A 24,330-nucleotide genomic window follows, 5' to 3' on the forward strand; every position below is an offset into this window, starting at 1 on the left:
TATTTTGGACATACAAAGTAAGAATTGCAATGTGTTAGAAGCTTATCCTATATCAAATTTCTCTGTTACAACATCTCTGTTTAAGAAATCCTGTAGTAGTTACAAACTCTTATGGTTTCCAGCAGATTTTCAGCATCAACAAAAGAGAAATGTGTCAGATTGGCTTTGTATGCCTTTTGTCCTTTCTGTTGCTCTTTTCTAGATTTAGCAAAATTCAATGGTGATGCTAAGTCAATTTTTTTTTTTTTTTAACTTTCAAGGGAAAAAACACTGGTAAAATTGTGTTTTCTAGGGAAGGCCGTGTGTGTAAATGAGAAACAGTGGATAGCAGTGGAGTGATCTCCTGTGGCCCTGCTAGTACAAGCTTTCCCCATATTGTCTCCTGCTTTTATATTAATTACAACTTGCATTATCAGCTGTGAGTCTGTAGCCCAGCAAATAGAAAATACTGCCCCTGGAGACATAGCTTCTTGTATCTATTTTCCATCTCCTTCTATTGTGCTCTACTCAGTATTCACTGCTTTTCTCCTAGTAACACTGCTCTTTAACACAATTAGGTAAGAGCAAGAGGAGTACCATATTTGGCTCCCAATTATTAGAACTACTGGGAATAGATACATGTGTGCTGCTCACTTTCTATGGTATCTGGCATTAGTTTAGGTCATACATGTGTGAAATTTTTATAGTGTGTGCACGTACACAAAATAGACAATTCCATTTTGGCAGATATAGTCCCTATTCTTCAATGTGTTTCTGCAAAGTATATTGCTAAACTTGCAAGAAGAAATGAGAAGTCATGCTAGCAGTTTGTGTAATTTATCTAAATCTATATGTTTGGTTGCTTTGTTTCCTTATTTTTTAAATTTTTTTCAGTGTGATAACTCAATACAAATGTCATTGAAACTAACAGAAGAATTGCAACAAATATTAGGGGGTTTTAGACTAGGATCTCTTCAGGTACTTCAGCTGTACCGGATGAAGTTTTCCAGTGAAGAACACTTTAAACGTGCCATTTGTTTTGGGGGTTTTTTTGTTTTTGTTTTTTTTTTTGGGATGAAGGTGTGCATAAAATAAATACTTATGATTAGTCATTTGACCAAGAATATTTTTTTGAGGGATGTGAGGTTGGAAATTATCTAGGGGAGAAACAGATCAATTCACTGACTCGTACAACGGTCTTAGTCCAAACCAAAAGAATGCTGCCTTTTTATGAGTCTGTAAACTCCACCTCTAAAATTATTTGTCATTTTCTATAATACTAGAGTCTAGCTATTTCTCTCCCTTTCAAATTCCTTCAACATTCCACTGTTGCATTTAGTAAATACCTTATCTTATATTTTCTGTCCTCCAACAAAACTCTGCCAAATAGCTTCCTCAAGAATACTGTGTCACAAGAAATACATTGAATTCTCAATCAATACAGTGTGTCTTTCTCAAACCAGATCTACAAACTGAGGTCAAGAACAACTCAGCCTGGTAGAGACAGCAAGTGTTTTCAGCTGTGGGAAGTCTCATTCAGTGATCCTTTCCAAATTTTTACAGCTTTGAAACAGAAAGGCTGGTCTAGATTTTGAAATATTGTATGATAGGTTTTGGATGACATTTGCCTTAAAACATAGCTGAGCTATGTTACCAGTTAATTATTGTAACTGAGTTACCAGTTAATTATTGTAACTTTCATATATGTGATAAGGAGCTCCAACAGCAGCCAGCACAAGAGACCCTGCAGTACACAAAATTAGCATAACTCACTGTGTTCCATGAAGTTTAGCCTAGGTGAACATGTTGCAATTACTATGTTTTCTAAAAGAAGGTTCCAGCACGATGTTGTTGGAGGGCTAAACTCATGCTATGCTATTGTTTCTTTTCTTTTTCATGTATTTCTTCTAGCTCTTTATCTGATTACCATCCGGCAAACAGCTGACGCTAAGAGGCTGCAGAGGGCTGAAGAGCTCCTGTCTGCTGTTTGCCTTCAGCTTGAAGCTATTTGAGTGGCTTCCTAAGTCAGAGATAAAAAGAGAAGCTCATAGGCACAACTGTGTTTTAATCCAGGCTGTAAAGAAACTTGCACAGTTTTTGTCTTTTATTTCCATCTGAACTTTTTGCTAACCTTATTCTCAAGTTTTTTGTTCTTTTTAATAACACCTGGGCTGCTTCAACTTTCAAGATTTCTCATCTTTCTTTTTGTGTTTCTCTCCACCTGCCTCTGAAAAAATGATGGTAAAATGTGGGGGGTTTATTTGTTTTTCTTGGTTTGTTTTGCTGGTTTTTTTTTTTTTTGTTTTGGTTTGGTTTTTTGTTTTTATTGAAACTGTGGGGAGTAACAGTATTAGTTCGATACGATTAACACAATAACCTCAATGAATATAAAATACTCCCGTTTGGTTGTAGTTTTTTCCTGTTGTAGTTCTGTGTGAGGAAAAGTAGATGAGTCTTCTAGGTTTTGGAGGGGCTGGTGATTTTGGGCTGTAAGTGCTCTTGTGCTGCATGCTGTGCTGACAGGTTAGGAAAATTTCAGATCCTGACCTGTCTTCTGATTTTACTTGTGTCTTCCTGCCATGGAACCACATACGTGGGTGTATGTGTGTGTCTGTTCTTGTAAGGTGAAGGGGATTTGGATCCTTCTTACCCTTTGGTCACCTGAGAATTTACTGGGAACCTTTTGAAGTCATGGGCTCTTTCCTTTGTCTCTGCTGCGATCCAGGTCAGGCCCGTCAGATTTATGTTGCTGGGTATTGTAGCAAGCCGTTACTTGGCAGTTCTATCCTGTGTTGCTATACAGCATGTGGTACTAATCAGTGCTAGAAGATTACTTTGAGATGTTTCAATATAGATTTTGGGACTTGGTCCCAATCACACTTACACTGTATTTTAAAATGGCTAAATCAGTTGATTATGTTGAACTTACTCCTTCTACGCATTGATGTAGATGAGGTCAGAATCGGTCCTGCTCAAAGAATTTATCCAACTTGTCACTTGCTGCTTTTAGCTTCTCCTCATGCTTTAATAGGCCAGTGTTATTTCACAATGTAGATATAAACCACAATCAAACCCAAGCAACCGAAGAAGCAATTTTTTTTTTGAGGGCAGATTTGTTGTTTGTTTTGTTGTTGGACTGTTATAATGTGCTTGATTTAAGTTGTCACATGCAGGTGACAAGTAATGCAGGTCCAACCCCTACCCTGATCTGTTTCATGTGTTCTTGCTCTCCTTTTCTGCCAGAGGAAATTCCATCTCTTGCCTGCCTTCATGTGGTGCTGATAAAGCTCTTCCTGTACAGTAGAATTCCTGTTTTCCTTTAAGCAACAGCAGGGTATTGGGAATGATCAGGAAAGGGGAGGAGGACAGGAGGAGAATACACTCAGCAAAGTAGCACTAAACTGTAACATTAAGTTTTCCTCACTTACCCTTTTAAATAGCAGCTCCTCTCTCAGGGAAAGCCAATACCCAATAAATTAGAAAGCATACATGAGTTATGTGACTTAAGTACCGTAGTTCAGCTCTTACTTAGCCAAGTTTTGCAAACTTTGTAAGTCTGTCTTCTGCATTCCCTTTTGTAGTGTTTTATGCATAGTAATGCAGAAGGAATTACATGAAAATCACTATACGTGTTATTTTATATAATCACCTGGTGGTTGTTTTTGACAATTCTTGTAAGAGAACTGTTGGAGTGATAAGTCTAGAAAAGTCTCTTGAAATGTGTCATATCAAGGTGGTAGCTGGGGGTGAGGAAGCATCTTTCGTGGTGTATAATGTCTTTCAGAGAAAACCTCCTTTTCCCTCTCAGAACTTTGACTTTGTTGGAAGTTTTTCCAGCATTTAAATGGGTGACAGAGAGGTTAGGGAGTGAGGACACACTTCTCTCCCATGTGTGTTCTCCTGTACTTCTTGAAAAACTTTCCCTCCTTTTCCCCCCTCACTGCTGTAGTCAGTCTGGAAAAATAAAGTGTGGGGAGATAGTTTGAATGCCAGCTATCCTGATCCTAATGAGAACACCTAGCACCATAAACTTTGTAGGTAGATACACTTCCCTCCTCTGCCTCCCCTCCCCCACCACTACCCTGTAGACCTCCTTAAGAAACTAAAATTATGGGGTTTTTGTCTGTCCTGAAATATTGTTTTCCAGTACTAGTCAAACAATTAAATCCAGAAAACTCTGTGGAAAGTTTAAAAAAGAAGAAAAAAAAAATCTGTCCTGTGTTTTAACAAGTAAATCTTTGTATCTCCTCTGCCTGCCTTTGCTGAAGAATTATTACACTGTGCAAACAGTATAGGTGTTTGGCACATTTCACAAATGCTAATGTGTATGCTTTCCTCCCCTTCCTCCCCTCTTCTCCCGGTTTGCTTTCTGTTCTTCATTTGCTATTGGAATGGGAACCGTGGAAAAAATTCCTTGGCACTCTGACACCAGAATCCTTCATCTTGGAGAGACCACGATGATGCAACCTCAACGCACTCGGCAGGAACACCAGGGCCCTCCAGCGGGGGCCACGCTTCCCAGAGTGGAGACAACAGCAGCGAGCAAGGTAAAAGGTCAAACTTTTTCCCTCCACAAAGTAGGCATGACTAAAATAACTCCAGCTTTTTTCGTTATATCAGTACATCTGCCTTAGAGTAAACATGGAGTGGCAGACTTGCAGTATAATCAGCTGTAAGTTAGGGAGACGGTATTTCCTTTTCCTAACCCACTTAGCTGCATTTTATTATTATTTCAAAGTGAAATATCTAATCTTCAAACAAGCTTTGTAATAACAATTGATTAGTTCTGCCAATTCCTTTACAAATTTGGTTATCTACAGTTTATTTTTGTGTGGTGTAAGTAAATATAACGACAGACATACTCTCCAGCTGTGGTGCAGTTGTTTGAGTTGGGTTAAAGAAGGAGAGTTTAACCTGTAGTCTTATATGAGAAAGAGAATTCTATGTGAAGTTATGAAGCAGCTAAATTATATAAAGTAGAAACAAACCCTGAATTAGACAGAAAAAATGTTTCTTGAAATGTTTGCTTGCACAGATTTGTTTTTGCTTTTGAAAACCTGAATTCTGAATGGTAAATAGAGACACACCTGAACTGCAAAACCTCTTTTGTATCTATATACAGTGAAAACTTCTCAAGGTTCAGGAGGCTTGATTATTGTTTTAGGGGTTTTTGTTTTATTTCCTACTGCATTGCACCTTACGTGTGGTCATCTGCATCCATGCTGAGTGAGTGTCAAAGGCTGTCATTCTGTTATGATAGTGTTTTACATGTGCTCATTAGAAGAATAACTGACTCCAGAAGGTGTAAGAGTCAAGCCCTCAGTGCTAAACGTTGGGTAAAGACAGCCTGCTGTCATTCTTGGATCTTGACTCAAGAGCAGATTTTTTTCTTTTTCTCCTTTTTTGATTTTTTTTTTTTTTTTTTTTTTAGTCCAGAGTTTAAGGTGGACTCCATTCTTGTTTTTCTTTGCAAACATGGTAAACTTCTGCCAGTGAGAGAGAGATTACCTCTATAAGATATTATGATATGGTCTCACCATGAGATGTTTCTCCTACATCTGCAGTATTTTGCATGTCTTTTTCCCCATGTGCCCAGCAGAGCCAATGGACAGGGCTGATACCCAACTAGTCTTGAAGGACCCCAAAATTGGCAAAGGGAGAAGCCTTCAGGGCTAGAGTTGCTTTGACTATTCTCATGTTGCAGACTGCATCCCTCCATGATATTTGCCATGCTTGGACAGCAGAAGAGATATGTGATTTCGTGTCTCTCACATGGCCCATTGCTTGGCACAGGGCTAGCTCCCCTCATCTGCCTGATGGTCTGGTGCTGTACCCATTGCAGTTCTAGGAACTTGCAAAGTTTGTTTCTGGTAGAGTGGTTTCGTTTTGTCTTCTATTTGTAAGAACTGTTTATACATTTGTAATCTTATTGCTGATAGAAAGCAGCCATGGCATAGGGTGTGATCCAACTCCAAAATGAGTCACAAGGATTTTTTGCTATGGGATTAAATTGGAAATGTACAAGACCCAGCATGAACCATTACAGCTTCAACAGCTGATAGGGAGAGCTTGACTGCTAAACAGCACAATGGTGTTATGTCTATTGGTTGGCCACAGGCCAGGATACTGTTGATCAAATGTTTACGTGGTGTAGTGTAGCTAAAGTGCTTGGTGTAGCAGATGATTTGCTTGCTTAAAAATGATTCCTTTGATTGGTCTGCCATCTTCATTCCATCCCTAGGGAGAAAGTTTCCTGACACCTGTATGGCCACTCTGCCCCAGGAACCCCTTAGAAATTAAAAAAGTTCCCTTGTTTGAGCCACGCTTGATATAAAGAAATCGCTTGTATACATATCCAGGGGTCTTGCATTTCATAGTCTCCGATCCCTTGTCGTGTAACTCTGGGTATGTGGGAAATATTGCTAAGTATTAGAAAAAACAGTTAATGACTACTACACCACTTTCCTTCAGAAACAGGTTTCTGCCAATATATATGATTTCAACAAACCTGTTATTCATTTTTGTGGAAGAGGAACAACCTCTGAGGGGCCAAATCAGTCACTAGTGCTGTCCAGTCTAGCAGGGTAAAACATTGCTAGTATGTTTCCCTTTGTGCCCGTCTGGGCCTTCGAAAGGGAAGCCGAAGTCCAGTGACAAATCACCATTCCATTCAGCTGCTGGCAGCTGAAAGATTATTCTACAGCACCAGCAGAATTCCCATTGGAGATGGCTCTGGATTGCTCTCGCCCTCTCAGTCCTGGGAAAGAGTAAGGAGAGTGGGGTCTCTCTTGAATTTTCCTTAGGCTTTCTTCCGAGGGGCAGAATTTACTTTATAATTCCTGAGCCAGCAGTGAGCTGGTCCCAGACAATGCCAAGAAGGATAGATGCCCTCTTGAGCTATTCCAGGGCAGTTACTCACTTGGGCCAACTTGGTTTCCCTGCAGTTTTGCCAAGAGCTTCCACAAATGCTGCTTCACTTGCCCCAAAGGATTTCTTGGAAATGGGAGCTCATTAGAGAGTCTTGGGTTACATTAGCAACTTACAGTCTTCTCCACTAATGCCTGGTGGCAGCAGAGATTGATTCATCCTAGAGTCAGTCTCTTCTGGCTTTTGAGAGCACTTTTTCCAGGGGTCTCTGCTTCTGCCTTAAGTGTATGATGTGCATCCTGTGATTTTTTTTTTTATAAATTATTATTTTCTTTTATTTTTATTTTATTATAATTTGGGGAGGGAGGAGATGGAAAGGATTTGGGTGAGTGATGACTGTTTTTTGCAGACTTTCTCTGCATGAGATAGATACATTTATTGCCTGTAAGAATCCATCCATAGCTCTTACAGTTTGAACTGAATAAAAAAGGTGTAGACATTTTGTCTTTTTATGGAGGACAGTCTCTCTGCTACAGTGCATGGCTGCCCTTTGGCATCAAAAGAGTTAATCTAGTCTGTGTTTGGTATTATTAGAAACATGCTGGCATTGGAAGAGTTAAGTAAAGGGCCTTCAGGCAGTAAATGTTGAAAGATTATCCTAATTTTATTAGTGGTGAGTGTCTATGTTGTTCTTAGCATGTCACCTCACTTGTTCAACAGAAAACTAAGCTACACAACATATTGATCATCTGGCAAACCAAAGTAGTAGTGATCTGTAATCCACCAAGCAGTTATTGACTTTATCCCGGTTAACATCCACAAATGCAAATTAATGCTGTATAATACTATTTTAAAGATTAGTAATTATGTAGTAGGTCCAATCTACTTTCCCCCTGCCCTGGAAAGAGTTAAATGTATCCAATAATAATAAAAATAAAACACTCTAAACATCTTACAAAGGAGAAAAAGGAGAAGCTGATTTAATGGTCTAATGAGGCCATCTTCCAGAGACTTGTTTTGTGTAGGGCTTGCTTTGACCTTTCGCTTTGCTCAGGAGCCCAACGCTTCATTTTTCACATTCTTGCAATTACGTTAACGCTTCAAGCATTTCTGACTCCAAGTCAGCTAGCAACACCAGGCATAACTCAACACTGTGAGTTTTTCTCCTCTCTGTAGATTCATTAACAGGTCACCGGGGTCCCAACTGAAATTTAAAACTGACTGGTTCTGTTGGGTTAGCTGAGTTATAGCAAGGGAGATGGCAGGAAAGGGGGTGAGAGAAGGGGAGGGGAAAGAGAAGACCCTGGGGTTTTTGCCAAGGAATATATGTGTAAAAAGTCTAAGTGGAAGATTAAAAGGTGTGTGTAGCTTTATCATCCACCCTTTTCTTTGGAGAGGAAAAAACACATCTGAAAGTCTTCTGGGGTATTGTGTTTTCTTTATTCGTCATGAAACAAAGTGAAAACAGCCACTGCCTTTACATAAAAGGCTAAATGACTTCTAGAATTTGGCATCAGTTTGTACTGCAGTGATGGATATGATGCTTCCAGACTTTAATTCCTATTTAATTTCTTTATGGGATATTGCAAATAATGAATATGGCAGATTATGCATGAAAAATGGGAAATAAATCTCCTTAAGGTTTAAAAACATGTGGTCTACAGGAATAATTTCAGTTTCATATTTTATGGTACCAGGATTGTATACCTGATCTGTCATATTCATAGTTCACTTGCTCAAAGGGCCTGATCCATCCAAGTCAGATGGAGGCTGTCTTCCTTCAGGGCCTTTCAGGAAGTTCAGCATCTTTCTAGGATTAGATCTGGGGTGACAAACTTCATCATAAGTAAGAATCCAGAGATTAGGCAATTCTGATAGGTTATAGAGCAGTAAAAATATAAATGAATATCACATCTACTTGGCTTTACACATGTGAGTGAGTAGTTCATTCTTGTGTGGCTTTTTAAGCTTGATTTTTTTTTTTTTTTTTAAGTAACTACTTGTCTGAATGATCTGCCCCTTTATAAATAATATCAGAGGCTACTCTCTGGAGCATATATCAAAGTAGTTTAGAAGCACTTCTGTGCCAGCTTGATGTCTGTCCATGATAGCTTTCTTTGGCAAAGACTCCATAATCTGGTTCAGGACAAAGCCAACTGAGATATTAATTGAAATAAAGCATCCATCACAGGTTAACTCTCTGGACTGATGCTTGTTGGAAAAATTAAGTAGTATTATTTCTTATTCAGTATATACCATCCTGTAATATAGTATATAAATCAAATTTGTTTACAAAACTAGGTGATAAATCCCAAAGGTCTATTTTAATATTAGAAACTCTACAGGCACTGCTCAAAGCTTAGAACCAAACTCCAATAGTTAGAAAAAGGAGAGGGACATGTTGATGTTAGCGACAATTAAAAAATAATATATTAATGCAAAGTCTTTGGAAACTGATCCAGAAGCTAATGCTACAACTTCTTTTCCCTAGCTCTGTAAGTATGGTAAGCCTGCTGAAGCTAGTATGCATATTCATCATAAAGATTCAGAACATATTTTTATTCCTTTGTGTTTTTACCTATAAAGCAATAGGGTAGGGTTTTATTGGAAGAGAGCTGCCTTCTGTAAGAAAGGAAATTCCTGAAAGGCAGGCTCAAACATCCAGACTGAAAAATCAAACTCGCTAATAAATAATGCTTCACTGGAGATGCATTATTTCAGAAGGCACAGCTCTCATAAAGGTGAACTGTATGAAGTATGAAAAACTCTTAAAGAACAATGACTTTTTTCAACTGAGGAAGATACAGGAAGCGAGTAGCCCTTATTAATTCATCTTTTTCTTTCAAGTTTGAGGGGCCCGTCCTTGTGTTGATATGTATGAGTAATTCCCATTAATGGTGATGGGAGTTACGCATGTGCACTGACAAAAGAATAGACCCCTTAGTGTTCAAAGCACATGAAATTTACATTTTTTCCATTGCTGTAATTGAGATGTTGACAAATTGGAGAATATTGATGGGCCTTTGTTTTAAGTATTTCTTGCCAAGTTTGCTTTATTTTTTCATGGTTTGAACAATGGTGTGGGTTCAGCAGCAATGAGTAATAAGGGTAGAGTAAAGATAACTTTGATTTCAATATTTTGATGTGCCAATAAGAAATAAATTCTTAGGCAAATGGAATATGTTGTTTTAATCATTAGCTATGCATGAAAGAAAAATTGATGTTGACATCTTTGCTGTAAAATCGTTGTAATGGGGCCTTCCTTACAATTCATTTTTGTAAAATTCATTTTGTACATTTTGCAGCAATTGAACAATCCCTGCACTGTGAATAGGCAGAATTCCCAGAAATACTGAGACAGTTGGCCCAGTAACTGCTGAGCTCACACTGCACACCACATGCACATTAACCATGATCATGCCAGAACCAGCTTAGCTAAATATAGTGAAATTTTGATATCCTCCCATCCTTTCTTTTATTTCAGTCTATTGCATGAAAAAATAAATGTTTGCTGACTCCAGCAACTAAACAATAACCGCAAAAAAGATGTGTGTCCCTACCCACTGTTCAATAAGTAGCATTAAAATTTCATAATGAATTTTCACTTCACTGTGCAGTTTTCTAATAATCAGGCAGGTAGCAACTGCAGATTCCTCACCTTTTATTAAATTACAGCTTAGAGAGTGTGTGTGTGGTGTTTAAAATACTATACTTGTATTCAAGTTACTCACCTCACCTTTTAATCCATGTAGGTTTGTATATTTATATGTAGATAAATATCTACAAACACATTTACTTCCATATTTGTAGTATGTTTTGCTGGGGTTTCAAAAGCAGCCTAGTAAAACTCTGTCAATGGAATGTTTTCATAGTGGCAGTAATGTCTTTAAAATAACCCTAAATACAATATGACAGATGCCATCTGGAATAATCTTTTGCTAGTTACTTTCAACTTTTATTTTTTCCTACAGCTAAGTTCATCTAAAACTGGTCACTTACTGTTACAGTAAACATAGTGAACTCTTTCCTCCACTTTTGTATGTGAATGTTCAGAGAAAAAAAGTACATTATTTTACTTAAGGAATTGTTACTGTGGAGAGGTTTGTCTCTGATTTCATGTTCCCGGGTATTTTTAAATATATATACATGTATGTGTATATGTGTGTATATATATTTATTTATTTGTATTTCAAAATCCAAAGTAGGATTCCCCCTTAGGCTATTCCCTCCATCTCAGACCCTATTCAGCCTAACCCAATTTGCCTCCAAATGCTAGATAACATTCCATTCACTAAATTATAATTGTATGTTTGCTACAATATTAATGGCTTCAAAATGCAACACATTCAAATATACAGTATTAAGTGCTTAAATATCTTCCCGTATTGTTACAGACTAATTTCTTCCTATATGTACTAATTTATTAGAAAGATCTAGTGTTGGAATCTCTGGATTTTTTTTTTTTAAATAGTTGTGTAAAGGGATGTCTCCTGATGCCTGTTAGAGTTTAATTTAGAGTAGTAATTAAACTTGAATACTGCCTCATAAACAAAAGATAAACAATAAACCAGCCACGTTCCCTGCTGTTTCATAGCTTTCTTTCCCAGATGTTTTAGCCTGATAATTTTTACATAGTGAACCACCTAACATGGAGTGCCACGGACAGAGGTCAAAGCCTAGTTCTTTGTAATTGTTTTATAAAAACTTTTCATTAATGAAATACTGCAGGGTTTCCTTTATATAGCAGATAAGATTGTCAGATACCAAAGGACAGTCATTAATTGACTTTTTAATTCTAGCCCCCTTGTTTATTAAGACGGCTCTGGTGTAAAAAAAAAAAAACAAAAAACAAAAAACACAACCCATAAGCTTTTTTTTAACTGTTGATGACCAAGAAATGTTTCTGTTTCTTAATATGGGGGTGCCTGATAGTGCATTGGAATACTCCGTGTCATCCTTAAAAAACAAAAATGCCCTTGCAGGAGCTGCTCTCTCCATGTTGATCCTAAGCAACAACGGAAATGTTCACAGTGGAAGGCTTTTAATTTTTCAGGCTGCTCCTGAGGCTGCCGAAGCCTGTGTGTCCATCTCTGGACGGCTCCTGTGTCAGCCATGATCTTTCTAATTGCCAGGTACTGGTAGGCCGTTCAGCTGCAGGAGCCATGTTATTTTCACTGGGTGGGGTAATTACTGAAAGCTGAGAATAGCTGCACTAAAGACACAGGGATACTTTCATGATCCCATTAGCATAAGAGAGGGTAAATTATTCATGCCAAGTGAGGATTCTATGGGGAAAAGTATAGTTAATGCACATAGTTTTTAAATGTATCCCTTTCTGCTCTGAGACTAAATTCTTGTTGGATTCAGTTCTCAGACATTTACGGGAAAGCTCTAGTGGCATGTTAGACGCAGTTCATCTCTCTCTGTTTGCAGCGCTCTCAATAGAGACCATCTGGCACAGATCCAAAAGGTGATTAAACAAAATGATCAGCTCTTGTTGCTGTGTTACATGTCCAATACTCTGGATTAAAAAACATGACCCACAACAGTCAGCTAACAAAAAATTTTTTTTTCCTCTTTTCCGTTCCTCTGTAAGAATTCAGATGGTCCACAAATGTCTATGCCATCTTTGTGTCCTTATGGCCCATAATCATGAACAGGTTGTGCAAATGGCTCTTTCTGTAACACGGTCTGTTCCAGCAGCATAGAAACATCTCATATTAATTGGGTCAGTCTAATGTTCATAATGACATGGGGAAAAATTACCCAAATGTGTTCTAATAGTAAACATTTAAAATGTGCCCTTCTCCGATTAGAAAGGGAAATTTGACATCAGGCTCTTGTAACTGATTTATTTTTTAAGATGGACGAAAATCAAAGCATGACACTGTCATCTGCTTAAAATAGTTTAAAGCCCCTTCTAACCAAATAAAAAAAAGGCAGGAGGGGGAGGGGTGAGCTGTGGTTTAACACCACAATCAGGGAATGAATTTACAGTGCTATTCAGAAGAGTACTCCCTTATCATAAACAAGCTGATAATCACACTGAATCTAACTCCCAATTAGCTCTTTCTTTGCTCCCAGAGATCAGCGTACATGTCCTCCTTAAGCCACGTTATGTTGCTGTTGAGTCAGATGGAACGTTTTTATACCTCATGTCATATTCCGGATGTAAGGATTAATGCAATATATTTACCAGAAAACCCATCTAAACAGCAAGGTAATTTTTCAAACCAATCCCTTCGATGCCTGAGTTAAGGTAAAAATGCCAAGACTGTGAAGAGGGGACATATGTATCTTATCTTTTTGGGGTTGCATCAAATGCCAAGTACTAGCGTAAATTCAACAGAAACCAGACATTGTTGGAAAGTAATTAAAGAAATATTGAAATTAAACCTACCATATGAGTGAAATATTTGTAGGCCCATTTTGTTGCATGCATAACAATTTGCATGGAATTGAACACTATTTCTTTCTCTTGTACATCTAGAGTTGTACTTTGCTAAACATGGCAGAGGAATCACCTCTGTCACTCTCTCCCTAGGATTGGAGGGATCTGTTTAATACAGATAGGATGCTTACACAGATAGGGTGCTTACAGTCCAAAATCAGTAGGTTTGCTTAGAGGAGACAGTTATTTAAGGAAAAAAAAAAAAAAAGAGAGAGAACTGAAAGCCTTCAAATCTAGGCCAAGAAAAATAAAATTCCACTTTCAAAAGTTTAAAAGAGCCACTGTCAGTTTCCCTTACTGTGCAAGGTGGTTGTGGTTTAGCCCCAGCTGGCAGCTCAGCCCTACCCAGTCACTTCCCCATTCCCCCCTGCCAGAGAGATGGGGGAGAGAATATGAAGGGCAAAAGTGGAAAAACTCATGGGTTGAGATAAAGACAATGTAATGGGTAAAGCAAAACAAGGAATTCATTCAGTTCTTCCCCTCAGCAGACAGGTGTTCAGCCATTTCAAGGGCGAAGCAGGGCTCCATCATGCGTAAGAGTGACTTGGGGCAGCAATTACATCACTCTGGGCACCTTCCCTTTCTCTTTTCCACAGCTGTGTATGCTGAGCAATACACCGTATGGTGTGGGGATACCCTTCTGGTGAGCTGGGCTCACCTGTGCCAGGTGTGTGTCCTCCCAAGTTCTTGTGCACTCCAGCCTCTGTGCAGGTGCTGCTCAGCAACAGAAAAACCCCACCCCTGTGTTATCAACACTGTTTCCAGCACAAATTGAAAACATGGCCCCATAATAGCCACTGTGAAGAAAATTAGCTCCACCAGAACCAGAATGAAGGTGGGAGCCACGGGGCACTGACCTATCCAGAGTGCTCAGGGCAGGAGGGCAGGCTCACCCAGCTCAGGGCAGCCTGGTGAATGAAAGGGACCTGGGCAGCCTTGCAGGGCTTAAGGCTATTACAGGGCAACTCATACTCTGTTATCATGCTGATTTTCAATTGATTTTTTTGCTGTACAGTACTTGTTGAGGGCCCTCTAGAGCATCAGACACTGCATTATGGCACCACACGTTGTAGTATGCTGGCCTTTTGTCTTAATGCCTTATCTTTTTCCCTGAGAAGAGGAGTGCTAACCACTCCGTGATTCTTACAGCTTCTGAGCAGCTTTTATATCTATAGAGCAGGGGAAGTAGGACAGGTGAAGATTTGACAGCTGTGTTTATCTAACTCTTAATGTGATAATGTGATGCATTTGTTTACAGAATTTTCAAACCATTCTGCTTTTGAGTTACTGTAAAATGTTGTTTTTCATTTATAAAATCACTTCTCATTTAAGTAACTGATTTCAGGGTATGAATAAACCTAAAATCTGGTGTCTAAATATACTTTCTTAGTGTAATTTCTAGTAACAGGTACTACAGGTTGTTAAAGTTGGTGCTGAGGCTGCAGAAAGATAGGCTAAAGTGAGTAATTTCTCCTATTTTCTAACTTCCTATTCACTTACGGTATTGTATAATTCAGATAGGTTTTTCATTCACTAAAAAATCAAGCCATCTACATGTAAGTCTTGATAAGCTGAGGATCTTAAAATCAGATGAGTGTCTATATGTTTTAGGATATCATCTTCAAAGAAATGCTTGCCATTTTTTCTACTGGTTTGTGAAAATCTTTGTGCATGCAGTAAATGTAAAAAAATGTTTGCAAGAATAAAAAAGTACACCTGAAAACACATGTAGAAATTTAGACTTGCAACTTTCTGGAGTTATGTGACCGATAAAAAAAGCAGTGTAGTCATAAATAGAGGATAATAGAGGGGAACAGTGACAGCCACCTTAATTATCCCACTACCTGCAGGCATTATCCAAATAACAAGTATGGTCACTGGGAAGACATCTGTTATTGTCGTGGGCTCCCCTGGAGCTTCTCAGCCTTTCACGAGGTAAAGGTGTGTCTGTCTAAGCCAGGAGCAGCTAACTGCAGAACTGAATCTGAGGGGACCTCGTGTAGGTTACCTGCCCTCTCTGACAGGCGTTCTTGCCCGTCTGTGCAACGGGCACCGGAGCTCCATGAAGTGTACGGAATGGTCATCTCTTGTTGTGGACTGCCCTGGTATTCCAGGAACGCATGCTTGTGTAGAAAATTCAAGTGTGTTCTTCTCTTGGCTCCCTTGAATTGCATAAAATAACCTCTGGATACACTGCATTTGTAAATTATTGTATTGTTTATTTAAAAACATTTCCTCTTTTTTTCCACAAAGGTGAGAACATGGGAATGAAATAGCCTTTATCTTTCAACTTTGTATTATAACTTTGTTTTTAATGAACAAGGCTTACGAGATAGTATAAAAAGGATGGCATGGATCACATCACTGCTTCTTTAGTGACATTTCCGTAAAGATGAGAAGTCTAAAGTGGTGTTTCCAATCTTTGAAAAATCCTTGTATCCCTATATATGGGTATTCCTTGTTTAGTGGTTTTGTTTCTCTCCCCCTGAACAAGCATAGCAGTTGTAGACCAAGGAAAACTTGGATTTTGTGTTCACATTTAGCTCCTAGGGACTCAAGGGTAATGTTGGTTTTAAACAACATTATAAAATGCACTGGGTTTTTTTTTCCTTCTTTAGGAATTCCTTAGTACTCTAGAGCTATAGAATGGGTTGTGATTCTTAGTGACCTTGCACATCAATAGCTCTGTCTTTTAAGCATGGACATTGATTTTTCTCGTACTGGCATGGGAAGATGTAGTATACCCCCTGCTTTGTTGCCTTTGAGTTTTCAGCAGATGCAAAGGCAGTGGTGGCTAAGAATAAAAGCTTAGGGCATCAGAGATGGCAGTACTATCATGAATAGTCTGCTTCCTATTTAGGTGGTTTTTGTTAATTATGAAATACATCTTATCTGTTTGAGGGGGAGTTGATAACCTTTTTGTGTTACTGTTTTACAGTTGTTTATTACCGTCTTTAGTCTAAAGCACACCAATCTAGATCTAGTAGCTTGGCTTTCTACAGAACCGAAGAATAATATTTTAAAATTCGCCAACTAGGTGTCTTGATCACATCTAAGGTACTCATGAAAGATCTGTCTTTTGTTCACAAATCAGTGGAGGACTGTCCAGAGAAGGTTTGGAGGAAGGCAGTGTGAGTCAGTTAAAAGAAGTACTTCCTTCTCAGAGGAGAGAAGAAAAAGGCACTGTTCCCATAAGATCTTGATCCTTCTTGCATGGAATCAGTAGCAAGAGCAGGGGTGCTACTGCTTTCAGATATGCAAAATTTGGGTCAAATGCATCCGAAAGGAGAACCATGCTCTGCTTTAATTCTATCTTGAAAAGCAAATGCACACACACAGAAAAACCCCTATTAGTTTTTTTTTATAATTTCCATAGGAACTACTGCCTTTAGAAATGTAGGATCTACAAAAAGCCATAAAGTTCTAATATTTCCTAATATATTTTGGAATAAAATTTCTTCATACCCTACATTCTAGAGGAAAAATGTTAATAAGCACTGGGGTTTTTTATGTTTGCAAGACAAAGTTTTGAATCATTTTTCTCCTCTGGTGGATTTATATGTTAAATTGAACTTCAGAGAAAAAATAATTTGTGCTTTCCGTTCAATTAATTTCTTGAAATGCCAACAGTTTTGAAAATTTCACTGTTGGAGAGATTAAAGCTTTGCAGTAAACTCAAACTTAAAGGAATTTGACTATTTCTGTTTGATTGTACTCTGTATACTAATTCAGGTAGGTGTGGAGTTGGAGAAAGTAAATGATTCTTTGTTTTCTACTGATACATATGGGTGGTTTATAAGTGACAGCCCCAAAGCCTATCTGGTTTTAGGTTATTTGTGAAGCTGTCTTTACCCTGGCATAAGGAGCTAACTCAGGGAAATTGTCTGGTGGCAGAGTTGGCACAATGGCCTGAGTGACCCTATTCCTACCTACAACCGGGGCAGTGAGCCCGGGAAAGAGCAAGACAAAGTGGTTTCCCCCTGCTTCACTGGTTTCCCAGCTGCTCTGACGCTGAAGTCCATTGCTAACTCCAGATGCTCAAACTTGCACTGAGTGCTGTCCTAAACTGCTGGCCTCATAACTCATGGAATGAGCTCAAATTATTTTATGGATGGTTACCTTTGTACACCCTTGGCACTATACATTCCTCACGCACAGGCTAGGACTGGGGTCTTCTATTTTCTTGTGTAAACAAAGCATTTGCTATAACTGACAAGGATTGGTGGAGCAGCCATGAAAGCGAGACAGGGGAATTCAGCAAATTCTCTATTAATATGTGATTTGTACCATGAAATTTTTTGACAACCCTGGCATTTAATTCTTAAATAAGTAAAGAGTGCACTTTTCCTTATAAACTCGCATTATGCCCACCAGCTTACCATGGCCACACTTGTTTAAGCAATTACATATATTTAAATTTTCCTTGGGCCTCTCCACATACAGCTGCAAGTTGGTCATACCTTGACTAAAGGCAGCCCTCATTCACAGGGAGCTGAGCAGAGGGAATATGGCAAATACACATATAATTTTATTGCGGGACTTGGTGCTAAGGTTTTAAATAATTTACGAGCGTAAAATTGGGAAACTCACATGAACTCCCTCTCTAATTTTACACTCGTACCTAAAGAGGATGGAACATCGCACAAATAGCACAAATCAAAAATTTTCTGCATGAAGCTTCCTTCCTAATTCCTCGCACCTCAGATTTACCACTTACTGACGGTTCTCCATTTCGTGGGACTCCTGACCCTGTACATCTGTTAAAGGGGATAGTTTGGAATGAGCACAACCTCCTACTCAGAAGGACCGCAGTGTTCTCTTAGCTCCTACTAGATGCTTGAACAAGCAGAGGGCTTAAGTGAAATCCTTTAGCTGAGCCAAAATCTGTTCTTATTTAGGGACTAATCCAAAGCCTGTTAAATCAACAGAAAGAGACTTTGGTTGACTTCAGTGAGCTTTGGATCAGGCCCCTCCTTCCTAATACATCTGAAATCAATGGAGGTACACTGGGCTTCTGCCAGTAAAAAAAAAAAGAAAAAAAAAAAAAGAGAGAGAGATAGGGGTTGTCCTTGTGCCTTGTGCTTTTTGTACAGTACCTAACGTATTGAGGTCCTGGTGCTCAAACAGTATCCCAAGTGCATCATTGAGACAACAGCAATTTTGACTTGATTATATTGCTTGGTATTCATGGACTTCCATTCAGCTGGGTACATAATTCCCTTGTTTAAAACAACCATGTATGCTGTGCATCCACCTCATGCCCAAACATTATTTTTCTTTGCTTATGTTTTATATAAAGAAAATTATGGCCAAAAGAAAAAAAGGAGGATGTCAGTTTTTATAGCAGGATTCTTTTTTCATATTTTTCAGTGCTCTCAGATTGTTAATAAAGCTGTTTTGAATGAAAAATACTCAGGCCATAGAACATGTAAAACCCAATGAGTGTAACTGTCAGCTCTCCACCTTGAGAAAATTATTAGAGCCCCATGTGTTCTCTACAGCCAAAGGCTGTCACCTTTATATTATTTCTTCATTAATGCCTTTTATTTTTATTTCTCAGTATTAAGATGAGGTCCAAACTCTAATCTGACGCTTTTTAAAGATTTTGATGTAATAATTAGCATTATGGAGATGGCAAATATTTTTTAGGCAAGAAATGGCAAAGCGCTAAAACCCCTAAGCATATTTCAGCATAGACTTTCCATTTTCAGAAGTGCCTATTGCAGCTGAAGTAGGACTTAAGTCTGGCAAAGGCTATTACATTGTGTTACTCTGCATATTGCAAGTCCTGTAACTGAAATCAAGAGGCCCACAGTGGGGTTAATATGGACTGCCTCAGCCTTTGAAGGATTTGTTTTCAATTGACACTTTTGCTCTAAACAAAAGCTACAAATATTTTCCTTAAAGTTGGTAAGTTTTGTCTATTTTAGCTTATTAGAGTTTTGATTTTATTTCATGTGCTTCTGAGTTCACTTAAGATTCATTTTGTGTATTCAGACACTTAGCATATTTTGTGCAAAACATCTGTCACAATGTGAAAACGTATTTGAGTAAGAAAATATTTCTGGTTCATATCTTTTTTTTTTTTTGAGTTGCAAATTTAGACGCATATTTCTAGATGCAGAGTGTTAAACTTAATTAATGCTTTATTTTATTAGACATGTTTAGTCAGTAATCTTTTATCCATTTTGTGCAAAAAGGTAAATTCCGTAAGTTTATATTATTACAAAATTAAGTTTTGATTTAGAGATTACCAAAATGCTTTATGCAAATAGATGTTTTTCATTTTAGGGAAATGGGGATAGGCTGATCTGTGCTAACATCCTGTATGACTTACAATTCTGTATGCTCTGTTCTTTGCTTGTGAAAAGATCTCAAAAAAAAAAAAAAATACTGCAGTGCTCCTACTTCATCCAAGACAGAAGTAACAGTACAATTTTCCAGTTAAAAAGACAAAATAAAGAGTATTGTATTAGTGTATCATATTAGTTTTAAGGGACAATCTTTCAGTTTAAAGGGAAATTCTCTCAAGTTCACAAACTTACTTTAGACATAGTTGATACTGTATATCTTACACTCTATATGCTACTGTTTTCTCTTTTCTTCTCTCAGGAAAACGAAACTCATCCTACCTTCTCTACTTCCAGATAATCTTCTGTGGTTCATATCTGCAATGATAGATGAAGCACTTTCATTTATTCATGAATTGGCTATCCTAATAATTTCCATGAGTTAGATGTTATTAGCAGTTCATATTCCCAGCTCTGAGCATAGTTTGGGATAAAGTTCTGTGTATGAGCAAGGTTTAATGAAAGAAGGGCTTTATTGATTTCTTTTTTGGTTTTTAAAGATCTTTCATTCATGCTATTAATCTATAACTCAGCTTTAGCTACATATTTGCCCCTTTTTTCTTATTTTGTTTTCCCTTCTGAATCTGAATTTGGGCAGGCCTTTCTATTCTAGTAATTCATCACTGACATTCAGGGTTTGGTTTCAAACCCCTCTCTACTTTCCTGTAAACTAATCCTACAGTCCTAAGAGCACCAAAGAAAATGTCATTTTAGCTAGAAGTCCACACTGTCAGAATTCAGGTTTATTGTATGCCAATTAACCCTCCTTTAAGCTCTTCCAAATGGCTATCAATCTGGTTTGTTTAAAAGAAATAAGCTGTCCTCTTATTTTAGAACTAGTAAAGAATTTTACATCTTTCTAAAGCAATTTTCTGCATTCTTAGTGACTTCATTGATGTGAATGTAAAGTACACAATAGGTCAAATTCTGACTTCAGTGGGAGTTGGTAGGAGCACAGTCTGTACATCTGAAGGCAGAATTGATTCAATCTTAGTGTGCCCATGCAGCAAAAAAATATCTCTATATAATTTGTCTTCATATAGTCAGTGAGTACAGATTTGAGTTTGTTTCTCATGCTACTTTCATGACTGCCTTACATGAGCTCAGAGGAGCTGCTCATGCTCTTAGTAGGTGTGTGTGTGTGTGGTTTTTTTTTCCTTGTTTATTCACATATAAACATTTTACATGCTTCCTTAGAGAATTTCCTTGTAAGGTTCAGTTATTCTTAAGAGACTGAGCACGTAATTTGTAAACTATGCAAAGAGCACCCTGCAGCCCTCCGAGGCAAACCCTCGAACCATCCCCTGGGACCTGCTTTGCTTGGCTCTGCAGTACTCTTGGATGTAAAGGGTCCTGTACTGTGGCTGTAAGGAGCAGGATATACTCACTCATGGCCAAATGTCCAGTGGAGGATCCATGTATTGTTCCTCTGTTACAGTCTTCCGTCACACAGCTGTTTGTTATAGCAAGATTAATTTCATTTTAGATTATTTGAGAAGGATATTGGTTTTGAATGTAAAAAAACCCCAACATAATATCCTCTGCTCTTATGCCCTCTCCATTCTCATTAGCTGTTCTTGAGTTGTCCGTCTTATTTCAGTGGAGCAAGGTGTAACTTCTGTGAGCAAAACGAGATCATTACAATCCAAAAGAAAATGGAGAAGGTCTGTTGGCAGGAATGTTGCTGTTAAATTCAGGTGAAATCGTGGGTTTTTTACTTGTGTGCTTTACCTTAAAGCTGAGTAAAAGCTGTATCTCGCACTTTCAGAAGAAAGACTTCATTTACACCAGGCTTCTTATGCTATTTATGAGTTGGCAGGCTTGATCCACTCAAATTTTACTTTCTAGCTGCCTTTTTATAACAGTCCTTTAAACAACTTGTTAGGAACTGCTTTTTTTGGTTTTTTTCTTAGAATGCCATAGATAGAAAACACTGGCTTTTAAAAATAAAAAGTTTTTCAAAGTAGTTTAGGCCTTTAACATAGCATTAGAATATTGCCTTCTCTAAATCATCTCCCATATATTAAAAAGCAACAGTCAGTTTCCTTCCTGTCCTGAAAGTATTTAAGGTTATAATGTTAGAAATTCTAAGCTTTGCTTCCACCCCTCCTCCTTATTTTTTTTTTTTTTTAATTTAAGTTAATGACTTTGGAAGGCGGTCTTATAGATGCATTAAGTATCCATGAAGGTAGGGGTTTTTTTCATAGGGGTAATTTATAGTAGTGTTGTAGTCTTTGTTTGGTAGGTTTGGGGGGGTATTGTTTTTTGGGGGTTTTTAATACAAACATTTTAAAAGTTGACTTTGTAAAATGTAAAGCATGAACAAAGGTTTATCATGTTTTGTTTGAATCAGCCCACATCTGTTACAAGAAATTGTAGAACTGCAGACGGGCTATGGCTTTTCTCATGTCAAGGGGAATCCACTGAATCTTGGCCTTCATTTAGGATTCCCTCCTGATGAGCAAATTCCCATGACCGCTTTTGAAGCTTTAAAAGCTTTGGTTTTGTTTTAAAAGGCCTCTGAGCATAGGCAATGTTTTCATAGGCATTTAGAAACAAAAACTTGAGCTTTTAAACCTTCAAATGTCGCTGTGGGGATTCACTTGGCTTCTCAGCAGACCAAGTCTGAGATAACACCTGCAAGAAGTGTGTATCTGTGTGTGTGTATTTTGTGAAATTGTGATGCACCATCTCAACTGACCCACAAATGTGACAGTGGTGCGTGTGTAAATCTTATTGTTATGTTTTGCTGTTACTCAGTTTTAGGAGCAAACTATAATTTTGGTTCTGTGGCTCGGCTGATGTGGATAAATCAGTTTTGGCTTTAGATGTTTTAATTTCTTCTGCCTCCTTGTCCTGTGATGCAAACTCTAACAAATGATCTTCAGAAGAACAGACTGAGTTAGTGTCCATGGTTATATTTCATTATCTAAAGGGTACTGGGTTTTTAGCTTCAGTCTTACTTTTTTCATCGGCATCAGTTGCACAATAAAAGGTAGTTTTCTTCAAATAGATGGGTTATACCATATGTAAACCCAGGTTTGTGATAACTAGATGAGAAAAAATGTTCAATGGAAATGAGTGAACAAATCATCAGGCTGATGAAGTAACAGAAGTACTTATTTGCACTCCTTTTCCGCTCTATCTCTATGTGTCTTAAACACCTGAGGTGAAATTTTGTCATGTTTCAGACGGAAGGGGATTTTCAGAATTAGGATAAATACCACATGAATATATTAACACTGCTTTTCTCCTGTCCTGTGCTGTTCTCAAAACACCTGTTAAAAACAAACAAGCACATATTTCGAATTGATGATACTGACTGGCAAACTTGGCACCAAATAACCTGCTGAAACTAAAATGTTGATGCAGAACATGTGCTTAACTTAACAGTCCATAACCCTGTTTTTCGAACACTGAAATACCTACCCTGAGGAAAGCTCATAAAATGAAGGTCTTTAAAGTTCGTGGATCAGACCAATGAAGTTGCAGCTGTTTTTAAGAATGTGCATCTTCATTGACTCCTATTAATTCAAGATGGCCAAGTGTATAAAATATGAGACATGAAAGCACTGAAGACTTTTTTTTCTCAAAGTGTGCTTTCCATAGGTTCAGTATCTAAAGGAATGAGAAGAGAAGGGATGCTCGGAGGCAAACATTCTGCAGCTGAGAGGACTACATATTGCAGACAGGTCTGAAAGAATCTCTGCTTGGTTTCTAAGGGTATTTAATTGAGCTTTTTACAACATATAATGATTAATTCTTCTAGAAATTCCCAGTGCCCTTAAGATTCTATTGCTTGGGATTAGGTTGAGCAATTTGGCGTATCTCTAATCGTGTTTCCCCATGTGTAACATTCCAGCCATGTCTGTCTTACTTTACTGTTAAATATATAATTTATAAACAGATAACAATCCTGATAAGCTTGTTTCAATCCATTCTAGAATGAAATTACTTGTGTTGTATTACGTGTGATAGCTTCAAACTGACTTAGAATAACTGCACTCAACAAAGAAGAAATCTTTATTATACTAATTATCTGGAGGCACTGGAAATTAAAAATCTGAGCTACAGCAACCAGGATCTGAAGTGTTTCCTGAGAAATAAACTTTCTGCACCAGGCAAAGATGAATTTGTAAAAAATATGGGAACACAGAATTTTCCCTTTTGCACTTGTCCACGTAGGGTACATGTTTGTTGCTTTTAAATGAAAGAAATCGGAATAGGCTATATTGAGCTGAAACGAATTTTCTTCATGAAATTTTTGTGACTGTGTAAGTTTTCTGACAAAAAGCTTACAATCTTCCATTTCACCAAATGTGTGCATTTTTTGGCTCTAAAATATATGCTTTGCTGTTAGACATTTTGGGATATGGTGGTTTTATTTCTCTTTTGTGGGAATAAACCAGACGCATCTTCTTGTGCTGAATAGCCTGACAGAAAATGAAAATAGAATTTTTAAGCTGTGAATTGGCAAAGGGGAGTCAGACTGGTTTTTTTGCTCAGTGTTCCTTACTTTTTTTGATAGCTGAACAAAACTCGGGGGGAAAAAAAACAAGTTGTCCTTAACAAGGAAATTATTTAGAAGTGCAATGTGTTTACGTATGTGGATAAGAACAGTGCATTGTTAGGAGCAACTGCATGAATTGCATGATGCAACCTTTTGACAACGGAGTGTCTGCT

At 38.0% G+C, this 24,330-nt stretch overlaps 1 protein-coding gene across 8 annotated transcripts in view; it reads left to right on the forward strand.

Annotated features, from left to right (window-relative positions):
• MEIS2 (Meis homeobox 2) overlaps nt 1-24,330 on the forward strand; it is a 175,426-nt gene that overhangs the window by 13,499 nt on the left and 137,597 nt on the right. For all 8 annotated transcript variants that reach the window (XM_059849805.1, XM_059849807.1, XM_059849810.1 and 5 more), the window contains one exon: nt 4,412-4,526. In XM_059849805.1, coding sequence (XP_059705788.1) covers nt 4,412-4,526 — 115 coding nt within the window. The remainder of the gene's footprint in view (nt 1-4,411; nt 4,527-24,330) is intronic.

This window comes from Haemorhous mexicanus, chromosome 6, assembly GCF_027477595.1.
Source record: "Haemorhous mexicanus isolate bHaeMex1 chromosome 6, bHaeMex1.pri, whole genome shotgun sequence".
In the NCBI taxonomy this organism is placed as follows: domain Eukaryota; kingdom Metazoa; phylum Chordata; class Aves; order Passeriformes; family Fringillidae; genus Haemorhous; species Haemorhous mexicanus.